Source organism: Syngnathus scovelli, chromosome 4, assembly GCF_024217435.2.
Source record: "Syngnathus scovelli strain Florida chromosome 4, RoL_Ssco_1.2, whole genome shotgun sequence".
NCBI classification, from domain to species: Eukaryota; Metazoa; Chordata; class Actinopteri; order Syngnathiformes; family Syngnathidae; genus Syngnathus; species Syngnathus scovelli.
In genome coordinates this window covers 17,489,525-17,506,715 of record NC_090850.1, presented here as the reverse complement: position 1 = coordinate 17,506,715, position 17,191 = coordinate 17,489,525, and the positions used below count along the sequence as shown (strand labels likewise).

Below are 17,191 nucleotides of genomic sequence, written 5' to 3'. Positions count from 1 at the left end.
TGTGGATGTCTTCCTCAGGTGCTTTTTTCATCATCATCATTATTTGTCGTGTCCACTTTGGCAGATGGGATTGGCTCACCTGTGGCCCTATTGCAGCCTAACACGAAAGAAAATGGATGGATGGATACAATTTTCTACTCCAACAATGTTGTTATTATTTCCAAAAGTGAGTCAAGGGTCAGGCTGGGAGAACCTCCGATGACTTGTCTAGGGTATTCTCCAAAGACTCGTCTCACATCACAGAACCGGTTGAGCCTTTGAGCGACCCGTGAAACCAGCATCGACTTCACTTCAAGGACACATCGGCGGATATCGTATACACACTCCTGTCAAGCCTGCTGACATAAAACACCAACTATCTGGTAGAACGGGAGAAAATGCAATTCACTATTAACATGTCCAATTTATAAGAAGAGATTTATTGAACTTGTGCAGCACTCCTCGCTTACAATTATTCTCCGACGGGCATTATCGTTAATAAAAGAGATAAATTAAAGATGTCTTGTCAAGCTCAAGGACAGCAACAGAGAACAACAGAGAAGCTTCCGCAAAATAACCGAAAGGTAGTCACGGCGCTTTTAAAAGCCGAGCCGGCGCGCATGAATCAACAACTTGGCAGACAGCCGACACTCCAGTGTACAACATTTATATTGCGTCAACAAGTTTCAAATCAATTTGGCGCCAATAAAAGAACATATTTTCTTGGGCTTGTGTTCAAAGCTGTCAGTGCCAAGCTGAAAATGCGGCAATTCCACAAGTGGGATGAAGATGAAAGTGCACAAAATCCCCAAACATGCACATAGCAACAAATAACACATCCCTCTGGTGGACTATTTATAACTCATACAGTTTTATCTTTTTCTATCAACTATGTCGTGTGTTTTGCGTATAATGAAATCATTTTAACTCTTTGTCAAGTGCTACAATTCTGTCCGGCCATTGCAACACAGATGTTGGCGCCTCTTAATGAGATGCGCGCTTAAACAACGAGGCAAATGCACAGTCATATGCATATTTAATGTGTTCTCTGTCAATAAGATTTAATTACTATGTTGCATGCTTAGCTATGAATGTTTTATGACAAAGTGGCCATTAATGTAAACAAGTTGGTCATTGTGTCCTTTGTTTTCACTTGAATTATGTCCGCATTCAACCGACAAACCAAAAAGGTCAAGTCGTGTGAATATGCTCGAAATCGAGCAGGAGTTTGAAAATGTTTCATTAAACGACAACAGAGCCACGCAAAATTGTGATGACGACACCTGAGAACTGTCCGACATTATGCAAAAAAAAAAAAAAAAAGCAACATGCATATGATGTCTCCTTTCACGTAAAATGTCATGATTAATATTCTTTACACTTATCAAACATGAAAGGTAGGCAGTGAAGCGCAGTACTCCAGCCAGGTGGAAAGACTGTGGTCTGCATTTCAATACCAAAAGACTCCTCAGTTTGTATTCACGTTGCTACCTGGATAAAAGTAAAATTGTACCCACTAAGAAAAATGATATTAAGGCACTCTGCCAAGTCTACAGAGGGCGGGAGCAGTTATAAAATAAATTATTTACAACAAAACTCAAAGCAAAACAAAAAGGTGCTTTTTTGAAACGTCCAGCAACACACCCATGTTATATTTCCAGTCGAGATGTTCCATCGATATTCGCTCCGTGAGTACTGATTGATACTGAGAACTGCTACTCGTAATCTTTCTGATGTCTAAAATTTCAGTGTTTTGTTTTCAGGTCAAAGAAATAAAAACACCATTTTGTTAAAGTAAGCTAAAAAGCGTCATTTAGACAAAAGTAGTGCTTGTCTGGATTCTTATGGCATCTAAAGGCAATTATATGAAGGGTTCCATCCCTATTTCCTGAAAATTGTACCCGAACACCAAATCGGTATTTAATTACATACAACCTTAACTATGAAAAATGTTTTCAAAATATCTGTTAATCATTTCCATTTTCTATAAAATCCTACTAAATTCTCACTCAGGCAGACTTCCATGTGAGGCAGCTGAATGGATAATGGATGACTTAGTCACGAGCCAACTTCCTCAAATGAACTTTACAGTAATGTTCGGCTTATCTGGGCCAGTTTGCCTCGTTCACATCGATTAATACAACAGACGTCAGCTCCTCCATACCGCAGCATGTAAACACAATTACGTCCTGTCGATTAACCTTACAATTCCCTTGTCCTTACAAATCTCTCCATTCTTCGCTTCCAGCACTATTCTCTCCTCCTCTGCTGACTTTCTCTCCACAGCCCACTTCTGAACCCGGCGAATAACGGCGGCGCCTTCAATAATTCACTTTCCACCCCCTGAACAGGTTGTTTGCATTGCAGGGTGCTGCGGGCAGGAATAGTGAAGCAGAGGAAGAAGGAAGAACAGAAAGACGATACAATGAACAATAAAGCAGAAGATACTAGATGTGGGCTTTTGATAGTTGTACTAAAAGAAAAAAAAACAAGTGGGAAATGGTTGGAGGGTGGCAAAGTGGGCCCTCGTCTACGTCACCTCAAAGGAGCCACGTTGTCCGAAGAGGCAAAGCGCCGAGGAATGGCAGCAGGCCATCCAATTAGACAACACATTGAGAGAAGGCTCCCCGGGCACAGCGGGGATCAGGAAAAAGATGCGGACAGCCGGCTCGTGATGTGCCAAAGTCACTGAATGCTGAAACTTGATATTCTGCTCACTGTCACTCCAAATGCGTCGCTTGCAGATTTCACACTGCGATGGGTTTTGTAAATAATAACAAACTTGATTTGCCGTCTTTCCCTGTCCTTAATGTAAATACGCATTGAGATTTTATTACAGATTGAATTTTAATTATCTGGCATGCGAGAATGAAATCCCAACCAGCAACAAGTAATGACGATGCAACAAGAACAGAATTCCTTGCAAATTTGATTGGATTGTAATTCGGTTATGAAGTCTCACAATGATTTATGTGAATGAAATGTCTGAATGGTTCAGTTAATCAAAATAGTTGAGTCATTTTAAGTCACTCTTTGTATTTTGTTATTGACACTGCTAAACAATCGGGAGCCAAAACGATATTTCCGAAACGGAAGTAGCTTCATTGTTTCTTTCAACGCACTGATTCATTGCTCCCGTTTCTTTTTCATTTAGGGAGCCGATGCGTCTCGCTGTCCCCAGAGAAGTATTTCTTCTTTTTGGCTTCTCCGGATGCCCTTTGCAATGTCGCCCTCACTGCGCCTTTGTCTGCTTTTCATTTGAACCTTTACGCCCCGCTGAGCACCTTTTCTCCACAATGTCATAAGCTAGATCCCTATCATAGGAACTGAATGGCACATTGCTTGTAAAAGGTGGAAAGGTGGTGCGGCGGATATAAACTCGCTCGCTTTTATTTTTATTCTTCTGACGTCAGGCGCAAGTGTTCCCTTTTTTTTTTTTTTTTGCACCTGCTTGTAAAGGTCAGCAATCTTTATGCCTTTTTTCTGTTTGAATAATCAGTGCCCACATTACATACAATGATCGGACAACATGAAGTACAAATAGACTATTGTGGATATGTTTTAAAGTCAGAAGTTAAAATTGCCCATATTGGAAAACGTCACAAAGCACCCCCTAGTGGCCAAGCAACCAAATTGTGTCTGATTCAAGCACTATCCTCATTATTTAACTTTGCCACCCACTCTTTTTTTTTTTTTGACCGGCTGCTCGCTGTTGTTGCCTCGCTTGTTTTCTCGTGTCAGCCTTCCAGTTTCAGCTTCCCAACAGCTGTCTGCACATTTCAACCACAATTGGGGCCCCTCATCGTATATACGAACTAAGTGGAGAGGTGGGCGGATGCTCGCCGCTGAATCAATCGGCGAGGACCTGACAGCGAGGAGAGAGATAGCGGCTGTTGAAAAAAAGTCAAACAGAGAGGAGGGATCATACTGAGAAGATGAGATTGGACAACATCTAAGTGGAACACTAAGGAAAAGGAAAGTTGTTTGTAGAGGAGTTGAAAGAGGACGGAAATGATGGGGAAACGCTTTCTTAAGGGTTCACGCACCAAATTTAAGCACATTTCAACTCAAGTGAAACCTCTAGAGTGAAGAGCCCCTGAAGTGGTACGAACCGGAATCTGCGGGAGGAAGTGCTTCGAAACTGGAAAATGTCAGAGTTCGGCATGGATTGAGTGAGGCAAGAGCATTCAAAGGATCGTTTTTCTCTGTGGCTACAAATTGCCATGAGAAGAGAATGAAGTGATTATTGGGCTTGAAGGCACGCAAATTCTGCTCATCAACAAGTAATGTATTTCGACCTGTCAAAGCAAATTTCAAGCCCGCCTTAAAAAGGGCACAAAAAGATTCCACGATTTTCAAGCATGTCAAGCACCAGTTGTAAGCCTCTTTCTTGACCTGTGAAAGTTGCCCTAGTTTCTGTAAACTAAAGAAGAGCAGGATGAGAAGAGAAACTTCACTCAAACATTGCAGACAAACAGCATCTCGATGTGAGTGAGATGTGAGATGCATGGCACTGGAAAAAAAAAAAAAAACATGGCCAAGTGTGAGCTCAGAGAGCTAAAACTCTGAGAGAAAGATTTTCTTTTTCACTAAAAGCGTCATGAGTGAGGAAAGGGTGCGCGGTGGAGGGAAAGTGAGAAAGGCTGAATTATTGAGGCCAGACGTGTCTCGCTCGGCACATGAGGTACTTTCACAGCGATGATGCCTCCCTGCTGTCACAGAGTTTAGATGGAGCCAGGAGCGCACTGTGGCTGTTTTGTTGCTCAGATTTGTGGTTTGAACAGGCTGCGGCGCTGCACCTCTAAAGTCACTGTTGGTGAAAATGAACAGGGGCGCCAACACTAAGGTCGATGATACAGCAGAAAAACACAGATGGGTTGACTTTCTGTTCTGCAAGTCACACACGTGAATAAAGAACAGTGGCAAATTTTGAACACGCTTAATTGATTCGTCGTGGATTAAGGTGGCAAGGGGCCATACCTGGCCGTGAAACACGACTGTCAATCAACAGTCCAATTAGTTCGGAACACAGCAATGGGATGGTTTATTTATAGACCCAAAAAAAAGTATTGCACTGTCCAATTACTGCTTGACCCGACTGATTTGGTTCGCGCAGAACAGCGGTGTCAAAATGAAGAGAAGACAAAGCAGAGGCGGAGACTGAACGTGAAGGACATGAAGAAGAGTGAGAGTGACAGTGGGAGCGACGTACGGGAGGAGGCGGGCGCTCTGATGTGAATCGTGTTCGCGCCGCTGTTCACAAGCATCCTGTCATCTTCATGAATAAGTCACATGCCAAATGTTCCCCACCCTCTCCGCTTCATGCACGCCACCCACAACACACACACACACACACAAGTTGCAAGAGCAAAGTCACATTAGATAATTGGAAAAGAAATAGCCCGTCCCGATGTCAAAGTGTCACATCATAAAAGTCCTCCATAAAAGTTTGTATTGCATGTAGACAGTTGGGTCTATAGCGTGCCTTCCCACCTATTTCTGAAAATGAGCACCGTTACGTAGCAATGACACTATTTTACATACAAACCACTCCTCCGAGTTTCTCTACCATGACTTGAAGCTCAGCTTGGTGAAGCTCCAGAGTCACTTTCAAGCAAAGGCCAGACTGCACTGTCTAAAACACAATCCTAAAGAGGCACAATCAGGAAGCTCTAAAGGACTCCATTGAGCAAAAGATAATAGGTAAGCAGACCTGCAGAGCTGCACAATTCCCTTCACCACTAGTATTAGCTTCTGATGAGAGGCATATGCAAGTTGTCTGTGTAATGGGAACGGTGGGACGGTATTTGGTGATGTGTCCGCTGCATGCACCACGTATACTGATCCACACAGTAATTAGGTGGTTTGGTGTTGAAGTGCTGCCTCCACAAGGGAAAATATCATTCATGCTTTTTTTGTCGGCCCTCTCGCCTGCTTCACAGTCCTTAGTTGATTTATTTTTAGATATGCAGCTCAATGCATCGCTACCCGGAGCTCTGCGCCTTTTGTCGTCATGGTAACTAAATCTGTACTTATCATTGGCCCATCCGTTAGTGCCACTCCCTCAAAACAGCAGGTGTGTAAAGTCTACTATTTTTGATTTGATTTATTTTTTTACCTACTTATTGATTATTTATTATATGTTGATTTATTTTTATTAAAACACAGGGGAACTATTTTAAAGTGTCAAAAGAATCATTGCATTATACACGTAGAATGAAATAAAAAGTAGGCTATGCATGATATAATTTCTGTGCTACTATTTGAACTACCGAAGAGGCTCAGCAGCAGAGCTAATTTTGGTCTCACACTTTGGCAGGCAGGAAGTCACCCTGGCTGTTCTTATCTGATGATTTATAGCAACTAATTAAAGCTTAACGCCGGCATTAATAACATATGTGCAAACCTTTCATAAGTATTCTGTTCTAGTCGCTGTCTACAAGCTATGCCCAAAGTCACAAGCAAATAAAAATCTATTCAACCTGTGTAAGTTACCACTAACGATATCCGAAAGCGTGTTTGTGTACGTGTGCGGTGCTGACACGACTAAGTCGGGAGATAAACTCGAAAGTTCATCCAAAGGTGAAAATGCAGAGTGATGTTTGATCATCAACAGTGTAAAAAAATTGGTCGAAGCAAAGATGGCAACATGAAATAACAATGAAGAATTGAACAAACGGGATAATTCTGTTGGCACCACGATGCAAAAGCAAGATCTTCCTTATCAAAACTTCAACTTGTGAATTCTGACTTGCTCCAGTCTTAACCCGGAATATATACTTCAATAGGTGTACTACGCATGATGTATTCATGCATGCTGTCAGTGGAAGTTTGCTTCACTCGAAAAGAAAACTTCTAAGGTCAAACAAATTTGTTGAGTAGCATCAACATTGTTAACCAGCGACTCATCCGAAAATCTTCACACATTAATGTCTGCCGTGTTAAAATCAAGCATACATTTCAACCTCTAAATTGTTGAAAGCGGAAAAGAAAGATCCAGTTTAACATGACATGCAAATTGTAGAGTATTTTTAAAACCTTTGAGAGGTAGATTTTACAGACGAAGTGCCGTTTTGAAGCGTAATTACGGGCTTCACTTTGTAAAATAGAATTCAAGGACACCCAGGACACCCTGCAATCAAAATATTCAATTTGAAAAAAAAAGATTGTAACCAACATCTCTAACAGTTTTGTGTAATTTCCCTTACAGTAAAAAAAAAGTCTAATTATAAATGTTGCAAACTAAAACGATTAACCATGACATAATTTTGGTAGATGCTATTTTAACTCATGTCGAGATCGACTTTAGACTGAAAGCACTTTATTCCAGTAGAATATCTATTTTTGGATTCTTCTATATGCGTAGTCACTTGAATGGAAGGCAGCACCTGCCATATTTGCTAGAAGATATACTCTTAACTGCTACCCGGTGCCCACCTCAGGCTGACACCGGTGGACGAGGTGATAAATCACACCTCCCAAGACGTCATCTAAACGCTCTTATCCTTTAACCTCAGGTAGCAAGGCTAGTGTAAACCATGGTCAACATATCACTTCGGCCATAGTCCTCTGGCTGACCCGCGGGTTAATAGAAACGTTGTCAAGCTTTCATATGCGCTCAGCCATACACCAAGGAAAGGAGCAGAGAAAAAAATGGGAAGAATACACAGGGATGATAGTAGCGGACAATGTGCTGAGTAAGCACCAAAACAGGCAGGCAGAGAGTCATCTCACAGCTTCTACTAACAAAAACACCTTGAGTAAAGAGCTTATTTAGACATCAGATGAAGAGACAACATTTGAAACAGGGCGGGGAATGACCGATACATGAGGAGAGGGATAAAGATTAAAACCGCTCTCATGTGCGAGCTCCCATCTAGACCTGATAAATGAAATCATTTCGAGTCAAATAAAATAAAAAAAAACAACACGGAATTGCTTTGGCTAACTAGAATCTCCAACCCTGTTTTTCTCTTTTTTTCCATCCCCTTGTATTTGAAGACTCTGACTATACATTGCAACAGATAACATTTAACCTTGGGGAATGAGTGAATAGAATTTAGTAGAATCATTTTGTTCATAATTATAATGTATGTTTTCCCGCTTATAGGAAATAATAGAAAAAGCAATAATACATTGACTGGACTTGCACTGTCTCTGTGGATATTGTTGATTGTTTGAATGGTTGAATGCTTTCGTCCCTTGTGGGCACATAAAAATGTCTGTCAATCTAGCTCGCTATTTAGTAATCTAACAGTACTATATATATCTATCCATCCTTCCATCCATCCATTTTCTGGACCACTTATCTTCACTTGGGTCACAATGTATATATTTGTGTTTTTTTTAAGTATAGAGCAACAAGCATTCACATCTGTGGACCTAGTATGCATATCGTGGTCATATTCTACATATGATTAGTGAAAGTGTTAAACATGCAGGAGGTAAAAATAAGAATTAGCTCAACCTTAATACTCCGGTCGCTTCCTTTTGCCTTCTCCCCTTCCTTCCTCTCCTCCGCCTCAGAGCCACAGATAAATTATAGATGCTTATTAGAAAAGGGCAATATTCAGCATCCCAAACAAACTGAGCGGCAATGGACATGAAAAGAGGAAGCAACAAAAAAAAAAGTGCTGATGATGCGATTGTGAAGAGTTAACATTGCAGGAAAACTAGTGAGAAAAACCAAGAAACATTTTTATTTCTAGGTCAACTGCGGAGTAAAGTGCCATAAGAAGGTGCTCCTTAAGTACTGCATGAAAATTACAGGTAACAAGGAGTAAACTGTCGGGAAAGTCAATGTTGAAATAGTGTGTGTGTGTGTGTGTGTGTGTGTGTTGTGTTGAATGAGTTGAAGAGTCACTTCGTGTGTGAGAGTTTTGAAGTTTGGCGTATTGCTCCTAATCCTTCACTAAGTTGCGAGTTAGCGCTTGCAAGTGTCAGTTCACGCGTGTAATGCCTACGGATTATGTTCCATCCACATTAAATGGACAGGAAAAAGGCATAAATGCAATATGGAGGCAGGGAAGTGTGGCGGGGACTATGTAGAGATTTAAGGCAACTTTTTTTTTTTTTACAAATTCAAAAAGTTCCTAGGTGTTTTATTGAAACATTATTTCTAACATTTCTCTGTCAAAACACACAAAAACTACAGATTCCCCTCTTTAAGATTCACTCATTATTCACTTACAATTTAAGTCCTGATAATGTTTAGTCCAATAGAGAAGACCTTGCTGACCTTGACTGTTTTTGAAAAACTATCATGGCAGACTGATGGCAATGTGTTGCATAGTCCTGTTACATATATGTTAGATATGTTACATCATGGTACACGATGTTTGTTAAGTTATTACACGGCAGATGCAAGACAAAGCGCGCTTTGATGCTTCAGTCCCTGCTGAGCCAGCAAACTGTTGCCGTGTAACGTACACACGCTAACACAAACACACACAGTTGCACAAGCCACCTGCATATGTCCGCACGGACCTCGAGAGAGGACAACAGTAAATGAAGCTCACACTCTGAAATCCATCACGCACGCTTTCACACTTGGCCTCCCGAATGACGCCGTGGTCGCATCTGTCTACCACGGTGAGTGAGAAACAATTATAATGTGAGGAAAAATACGACTGCTGGCATTTTTGGCTATTTTTCTCCTAGATTTGCCTCGGCTTGTGGTTATTTGCTATTGTGGCCATGGTGGTCCCACATGTGCTGCCAGCGCAGGAACTGTGGTGACCTTCTTATTGGTGATTTATCGTTTTTTATTTTTTTTTTAATCAATGCACACACATGGCAATACAGTATAAACACATGAACTGGCACATTGCTTAACAGAAATTGATGGGCTTTCCATCAATCTTCCAATTTTTGAAAACCCGACACAATTGCTAAAATTTGCAAATGACAGTCAACATCCTGGTCATGCACAAGCCATCAGGGGCATAAGTCATATTTGTTGCTCTAAGTTTCTTTAAAAAATGCTTTAATTTTTTTCAAAACAAGGGCCAGGAGGATGAGAATGGCGGCTAGGAAAAGGGAGTGTGACCACACAAAGTAAGTCAAAAGTCTTTACTTACTAAATACTGGCCTACATTTTCCTGTGATGTTCTCTACAGCAATGAATGGAGGTTTACCTTGTGAAGCAGGGAATTTTTTGCATTAGTTTAAAATGTATACGTCATAGTATTCTGTTAGGAACATAAAAGTGTGTGAGTAATGAATTGGAAAATAAAGTAATACAAAGCTACAAAGACAACAAAGAATCCAAGGAACACTTATGAAACAAACACAAGAATGTTTCCAAAACTTCATGGACAAAAGTAACTGAGGCTGGTTTTGTGACCCACTCTGTATGTGTGACACAGCCCAGGAGACTCCACAGTTTTTGTAAACCACAATGAAAAACGGCTCAAATATGCCAGCGAAGGAGTGAGTCTGAAGCATAAGTTAACGAAGCAGTTGCTCGACACCATCTGGCCACTAGAGGAGCCACGGAAATTTTGTTACTTTACGATTTAGTTGCTGCTCAGAATCTGTAACAATTCAGATATTTGAAGCTTTTTGCACACAACTGTAATCTAATTTGGAGTTCTTAAGATGTGACAAGATTCGAGTTGCATGCAAGATGTAATCCATTCGTTTTGTCTAAGGCTTAGCCTGTACAGCGTCACAATTTGCTAGAGTTTTTATTTTCTCGTCTCTCTTTGTCCATTAATTCTAGAAAACAAATGATATTGAAGGCGGTATTGACAGTTCACTGTAACACTGAAAATGATTTCAGGATGATTTCCAAGTGTGGTGAAGTAAGATTGGCTCATGACAACGCCGGTCTACGGCACCGTGACGAAACAGACCTTGTTTGCCACGGCTGCCATAACGCCTCGAACATCCCAGTTGGCGTATCCAAGGCGACAGATTGGCTCGCGTGTGTTTGCTTTGAGGCCGAACACATGGCTGGGGAAACCAAGACGTACACCAGTTCTGCCCCTCAACGTAGAGTCCATACCTAGATAACTCATGACGTGACTAATGTCCTCTAATGTTGAATGTAAACAATAAAATGAAAAAAAATGAGAAAAGAAATATGCATGCAACGTTATGTAAAGTTACACGGGCTCCCTATAGTGATATGTAAAGCGCTGAATTAAAAGCTAAAACTTAGTGGTATTACAGTGGCTTCAACTTTGTTTTGATTCTGTAATTTAACTACAGTTCAGTTGTATTTAACTTTAAGATGCAATATATTTGCATTTAATCTTTACGTGCGATTTTAATTTAACTCCTGTGCAATATGATTTTTGATAGGATGTTGACTCTCACTCTCTCAACCTCCCCCACACCTCCCACAGACACACACACACACACAGACACACACACACACTCACTCAGTAAGGCAGACAGCTGCCTCACGCTGAGTCTCAGTTTTTCCCTGCTTCTCTTTCTAAGCATTTGCTCATAGGGGCTCAGTTGGTCTCTTACCGCGTAAGGAGCATGTCTCTTGATCTGTATGCAAAGTGCCTTGAGATAACCCCAACTTGTGAATTGCCCCAAATATAAAACATTAATTGTGAATACATTTCGTTAGGTTTGAATTTGACCATTGACAGTGCTTAATTCCGGACAATCAAGAAAAAAAAAATGTTACATTAAGTTAGGTAGTTCTGCGTCTGACATAATTGCTTATGTCATGTTGAACAAAATGCATGACAATGGGATTTTTTTTTTCTCACAAAACCTTGCCATTAGAGTTTCTGGCAATCAATCTTCCACTTGCACAAAAGTGTAACTTTCAATTTAGTTTAACATCAAAACACTCCTATTTCAAAAACATGACTAATCACTTTGAATGTTTATCCATACAGAATCATTTCTACAATCTATTCTGATCTGAAGAATCTGCCAAAGTAGAAAAACTTGTGCTCTCCTGAAGCACTCATTTCCACAGCCACAGTTAAAGTTCCAGATAAGCAATATCTATGATTGGAGCTCATTCAGTCCAAATGGATGCAGCAAGAGTCGTCCAACATACTCGACAAATGATTTGTAAAAAAAAAAATCTCAATCTTACCGTAAACACCTTGGCAGCGAGCAAAGGGATAGATGGTAGAAAACAACAAAATCCAAAAAAGTTCCATGTTCAGCTGTGCTCCGTCATAACCTAAACAAAGGAAAAGAGAGAACATCTTTTACAAAGCTGAGTGATTGCTGTCATGAACAAGAAAAACAATGAAAGCACTCGTACAGTAAGCCTTTTTGGCCAATTGTTTTTTTCCCCCCGTTCTAAACCTTTAAGCCGTGAAAGTAATATTCTCGAACAAGCTCCCACTGCATGGCCTACAACATTTCATTCAATTTAAAGGGCGGGTAATTCAATCACAAATGGTGGATTATAGGAAGCTTACAAGCAAGGCATGGTAGAGCATCAACGGGCATGCATTGTATTTGGGAACAATTTAGCGTGACTGTCCTGGTCCAAGTCAGTACCAGAGCCGGACTGTAGTAATCGGACGGGATGACCCAAAAACACAGACAGTTGCTATAATCACTCAGTAAAGAAACTAAATACATGAACATGCAGGAATGTCACAATATTAGGTACACTTGCACAAAGAGTGCAAATCTCTCAGGGATGTAATCACAAACAAAATTGGTGGACTCTTTCCAATAACAGTTAACCAAAAACAGGAAATATTACTACAAATGTGCTTTCTATGATGCAGTGCAGTTTGGCAACACAACAATAAACATGGTGTTGAATTAAGTTGATCTAAAATTAACTTACCGTTTTTTCACTGTGCACGCAATGTTTCGCATCCAGTGATCATCAGGTGACTTTATCCTCGAATTTTTTTACCAAATGTGTTTGCTCATCTATGCCATTAGCGTATATTGAATGGTTGCGCAATCAAATGCAATTCATTCAGCTGTCACCACTTGAATAGGAAGTGTGCAGGTGTCCCTAATATTGTGACCAAACTTTCCGCGTTAGGAAAGCTGAAAAAAAAAAGGAAATGCTATTCCCTCAACGAAAATGACCCGAGAGTTGTATAAAGCACTATAATATAGAAGTTTTTCCTGTTTTGTTTTAATGACTTTCAAAGATAGCGCTGCTCGGCATGACGCCAGTTTATTTTCAAACATGGTGTGTTTGATCATTGAACCATTTTAAATGCATGCAAAAGTGCGTACAGATGCATCCTGCACATAAATCGTTATGGATACGACTAAATCAACTCGTTTGTCCACTAGACAGTGTCCGTCTACCTTATCTCGGTGCGGTTCTGTGGGTCAGCCAGCTCCCCCGCGCAGCGCGCTCTCGTCCGGGCTCCGCTCAGAAAATTCCACCGCTCCCGCTTCTGCACCACGAGAAAAGTTAGAAATCCTCCCGTAAATCACTTGAACGACTTGAGAGAAATCTCCACAGTGCCTTTAACACTTTTACACCAGGTCCAATCCAGACTGCCAAAATTCAGACCAAAACATAAAAGCCCAAATCAATAAAACAATTCTCCTCACACAGTCCTCCAATTGTTGCGCGGATGACGGTGCGACTCTTACAAGGCTTGTGTGTGGCTGAGGGTGGAGCGGCGTGGACCTCCGCTCTGGTGAGGAGGCTCAATCAGAGCCGTGTCTGTGGACTCCAAGTGATGCTGGCCAAGTGCGAGATGTGCGCAGACTGAGAACGAGCGCGCCTGTTTGTGCGCAGAGAGAGAGAGGGAGGAGATGGAGAGAGAGAGAGGGAGGAGGAGAGCGAAAGGGAGGACAACAGAGACTCCACAGTGGTGAGGTCGCGAGGAACAGGTTGCCCGAAAAGAACACTAACAGGGAGCTCTCCTCTTGGTTCCGATGGGTCACCGTGGGGAGTTGTGCACCATTTGGGAGGCGTTCAACACCAATTAGGAGCTAAGAAAGGTTTTTTTTTGGGGGGGGGGGGAGGACTAATAACCCCCTTGCCTGCAGACCAATTAAATGTGACAGTCAGAAAAAGATAGACGCACTGATTCCCGTCCCTCCCCTCTCGCTGTTACTTCAGAATAGTGTACTTAGATGTTTGTCCACAGGAGGGCACACTTTCAGCTCAACACAGCTGTACCTGGACTCAACTGGACACTTTATTAGGTACTCCAGCTGCATTATAAAGAGCTATGTAAAATAAGAGCGGTATTGTGACTGGGTACACTAATTTACACTATCTTTAGTCAGAATTTTAAACTCTTTCCATCCATTGATGCTTGTGTGACATCAAAGTACCAAGTTTAATGTTTTAAGAATTGTAGCTTCATTTATTTTTCTGTGACATTTATTTAAATGGCTTATTAGAATATTGGGAGGTCAACCACATGTTTATTAGCACGACAAAGAAGGCATCTAATAATTCAAATCTCATTTTCAACACTGAGTTTGTGCTTTTATTTATTTCTTAGCTCCTTACTGCATTGTATTGTTGCTAATATTTTGGGTTAACTAATATGGACATTGTGTAAATATTAAGATGTAACTAATATGGACATTGTGTTAATATTAAGATGTACAGATTAATGCAACCAAGTTATTATTGTTGTTGTCTGCTTGCAACTATAAAGCACAGCACATCTTTAGCTATATGCTTAATGCTTGTAGTCTATTTTAGAGCAATATATTCATCTGTCAATATTAAGTGTGAGTCATGTAAACATATAAATAGGTCTTATTCACCATCATGATGGACAAATACACAAAACATAATAGTATTGATAGATCAATCAGTTTAACGTTATGATCATATTTGTGGTTGTTTGCATTGCATTACACTGAGATGCGTTCCTAATATTTTGACCCACGTACTGTATGTACCTCGCTGCAAACTACACTCATGATTACGCAACATAAATATAATCGTATCCATTGACCAGTGAGTGCAGACTGAAAGCGTTTAGTACATAAAAAAAAAAATTGTGATGACATTAGCACAATTTGAATTCTCATCCCGCATCCCCACTAAGCAGGAATGAGCCTCAATTCAATTTGGACATAATTCAGATAAAAATACAACATAATTTAATGCAATGGTTAAAGTATCCTTGTAAGAAATGACATTGGACTCTAATGCAGGCAATCACATCTGGGTAATATTCTTGCAGACGTCTGAGATGAGTAAACTGGAGCTACATTAGGGAAGTGCAGCTATTGATAAGCAGCCGTTAAGACATATAATATTTATTTTGTTTGTTTATGTATTTAATATGTTAAACAAGTTTCTTTCACGATTTTCCTTTCCTTAGAAAATAGAAAAAAAAAGTCCACGCCCTGACAAATTTGCAAGCAACACAGTCCATCATTGTTGAGGTTTGTGGTGGACCAACTTAGAGACAATGCAGCAAACACTCGATACGATGGGATTTTATTTAGAGCAGCCATCAGAGAGCTGCATACTGTAATGTGATATGAGGAGCTTAGTTAACGCTTTTTCTCTGGCACCAAGGCCTGTAATTGATGTTCCATCAGTGCAATTCAATAAGAGCTCCAAGTGCTGTATATCAGCGCTGAGCACTTCGCACACACCAACGGCTAAATGGACAGGAAAGATACACTTGAGACCGTCAATAACTTCATTGTATTTGTGCATGTGTGTTACACAAATACAAAAGAAAGACAACTATTAAACTTTGATGTCAGTCCCCATGGCAAATTAAACACATTTGAAGAATAGATTAGAATTAGTGGATGATGAAGATGACACTGTGCTAATGAACTGCGAGCCTGCTCTGGAGTGAACAAAGGCTTCATTTGAAATAATCCTTAATGTCTCTGTATGCATTATATGATTCCAATTTGTCCATTTGAAACAAGCTAGCCATCAAATGTGTGGGTGGATCATGAAAATACTTTTTAATCACACCCGATAACATTAAATAAATATTTGGTGTGCATATTTAGCTCAGCCAATCATAGTGGTGGATTGAAAATCTAGCTAAAAAAAAAAAAGAAATATTTCAACAATGTGTGTTTGTTGGACACCAGTACTCCGGATTCTTACGTTTACATGGCAACAAATGATATCTTAAATGTGATTGGTCAAAAAAACAAAATATATTTTCTTTTGGCTTGGTAACAATTCGAAAACACTCAGACATGATTAAATCTATGGAACATTTGCAAGACAGACTAACATGAGATAAAATGTTGTGGCTGTCCACAGACTGGCTGGTCGTCATCAACTTATCCTCTCACCAAACACACAAACACACACACGAATCCAGAAAGGGCCATTTTTCACTGGGTAATTGGCGGCAAGGCACACGCTCTCGGGATTCGATAATTCATAACCTCCTCCCTTCCGATATCGGATCGTGTGTAGAAATGGGCTGAGACAAGGGGTGAGGAGCTGGTGGGTGGGGGGATGAGACAGGGGGGCTGCATCATTAGAGAGGAGAAGTAATGGCTCTTATTGATCTCCTCACGCTCTTGCTCTCCTCACCATTTCATGTTTAAAACAACACTGATCCTCATTACCTCGACAGCTGCTGACACCCTGATCAGCGCGCTGGGAAAGATGCAACGTGAGGAAGAAGGGAGGAATAGGTGAGGAAGAACTGATTGGGAATGAAAAACATCACACAAGGACAGAGGGAAAAAAATCAGTCTGTGACGATTTGTTAATGACTTACCCTGTCATTAAAAAAGTCATTCCATTCACGATGCATGGTTAATGTAAAAATTTAAAAACAATAATAATTGATTTAAACACATTTTGAAACTATTTATTAACCTGTCATTTTTAATCAATCATTGAAGTAGGGAAAAAAAAAAGGGTTAGCCTCTTTCCATTTTTGTGCTCTCCTTCACATTTGAGTGCTTATTAAAAGTGATTGTTTGCTTGTTTAGGTTGTTCCAAAGAAAAAATATTGGATATTTGTTTATTGAAAATACATTCTTCTTTTTGTCTAAGCTTCGTTTTGCTTCCCGGGACTTGGGATCTTTTTCCTCAGGCTCCATCACGCAAACCTGACGATGTCTGACGCAGTTCTTGCCATAACGTGATGAAAAATATACGGCTGAAGCATAACAAATATTTTCATTCAACAAAAGGATAAATAAGAAAACAACCGACTTTTTGCATTTCCATTGAAAAAAATATGTTGACAAATTCCTCAGTGTTTCTTTAGACTCCAAATCGCAGAAGAAAAAGAGCTGAAAACAGAAGACGCTAACTTTTATGCACCACCATGGG

At 40.4% G+C, this 17,191-nt stretch overlaps 1 protein-coding gene and 1 long non-coding RNA gene across 7 annotated transcripts in view; one reads left to right on the top strand and one right to left on the bottom strand.

Moving 5' to 3' along the window:
* LOC125967729 (MAM domain-containing glycosylphosphatidylinositol anchor protein 1) overlaps positions 1–13,777 on the bottom strand; it is a 93,007-nt gene extending 79,230 nt beyond the window's left edge. The window contains exons 1-3 of one of the 6 annotated variants that reach the window (XM_049719046.2): positions 13,498–13,776; positions 13,246–13,337; positions 12,050–12,139 (exon numbers count right to left, since the gene is read on the bottom strand). In XM_049719046.2, coding sequence (XP_049575003.1) covers positions 12,050–12,116 — 67 coding nt within the window. In that variant the 5' untranslated portion in view covers positions 12,117–12,139; positions 13,246–13,337; positions 13,498–13,776. Of the gene's footprint in view, positions 1–12,049; positions 12,140–12,763; positions 12,922–13,245 lie in introns of those variants that run through there. The other 5 variants (XM_049719045.2, XM_049719044.2, XM_049719048.2 and 2 more) reach the window with 5 other exon arrangements.
* On the top strand, positions 9,335–11,064 carry LOC125967735 (uncharacterized). The gene is made up of 2 exons (XR_007480877.2): positions 9,335–9,570; positions 10,763–11,064. It is a non-coding gene; the product is annotated as an uncharacterized lncRNA (long non-coding RNA).
* Positions 13,778–17,191: the final 3,414 nt, after the last annotated feature.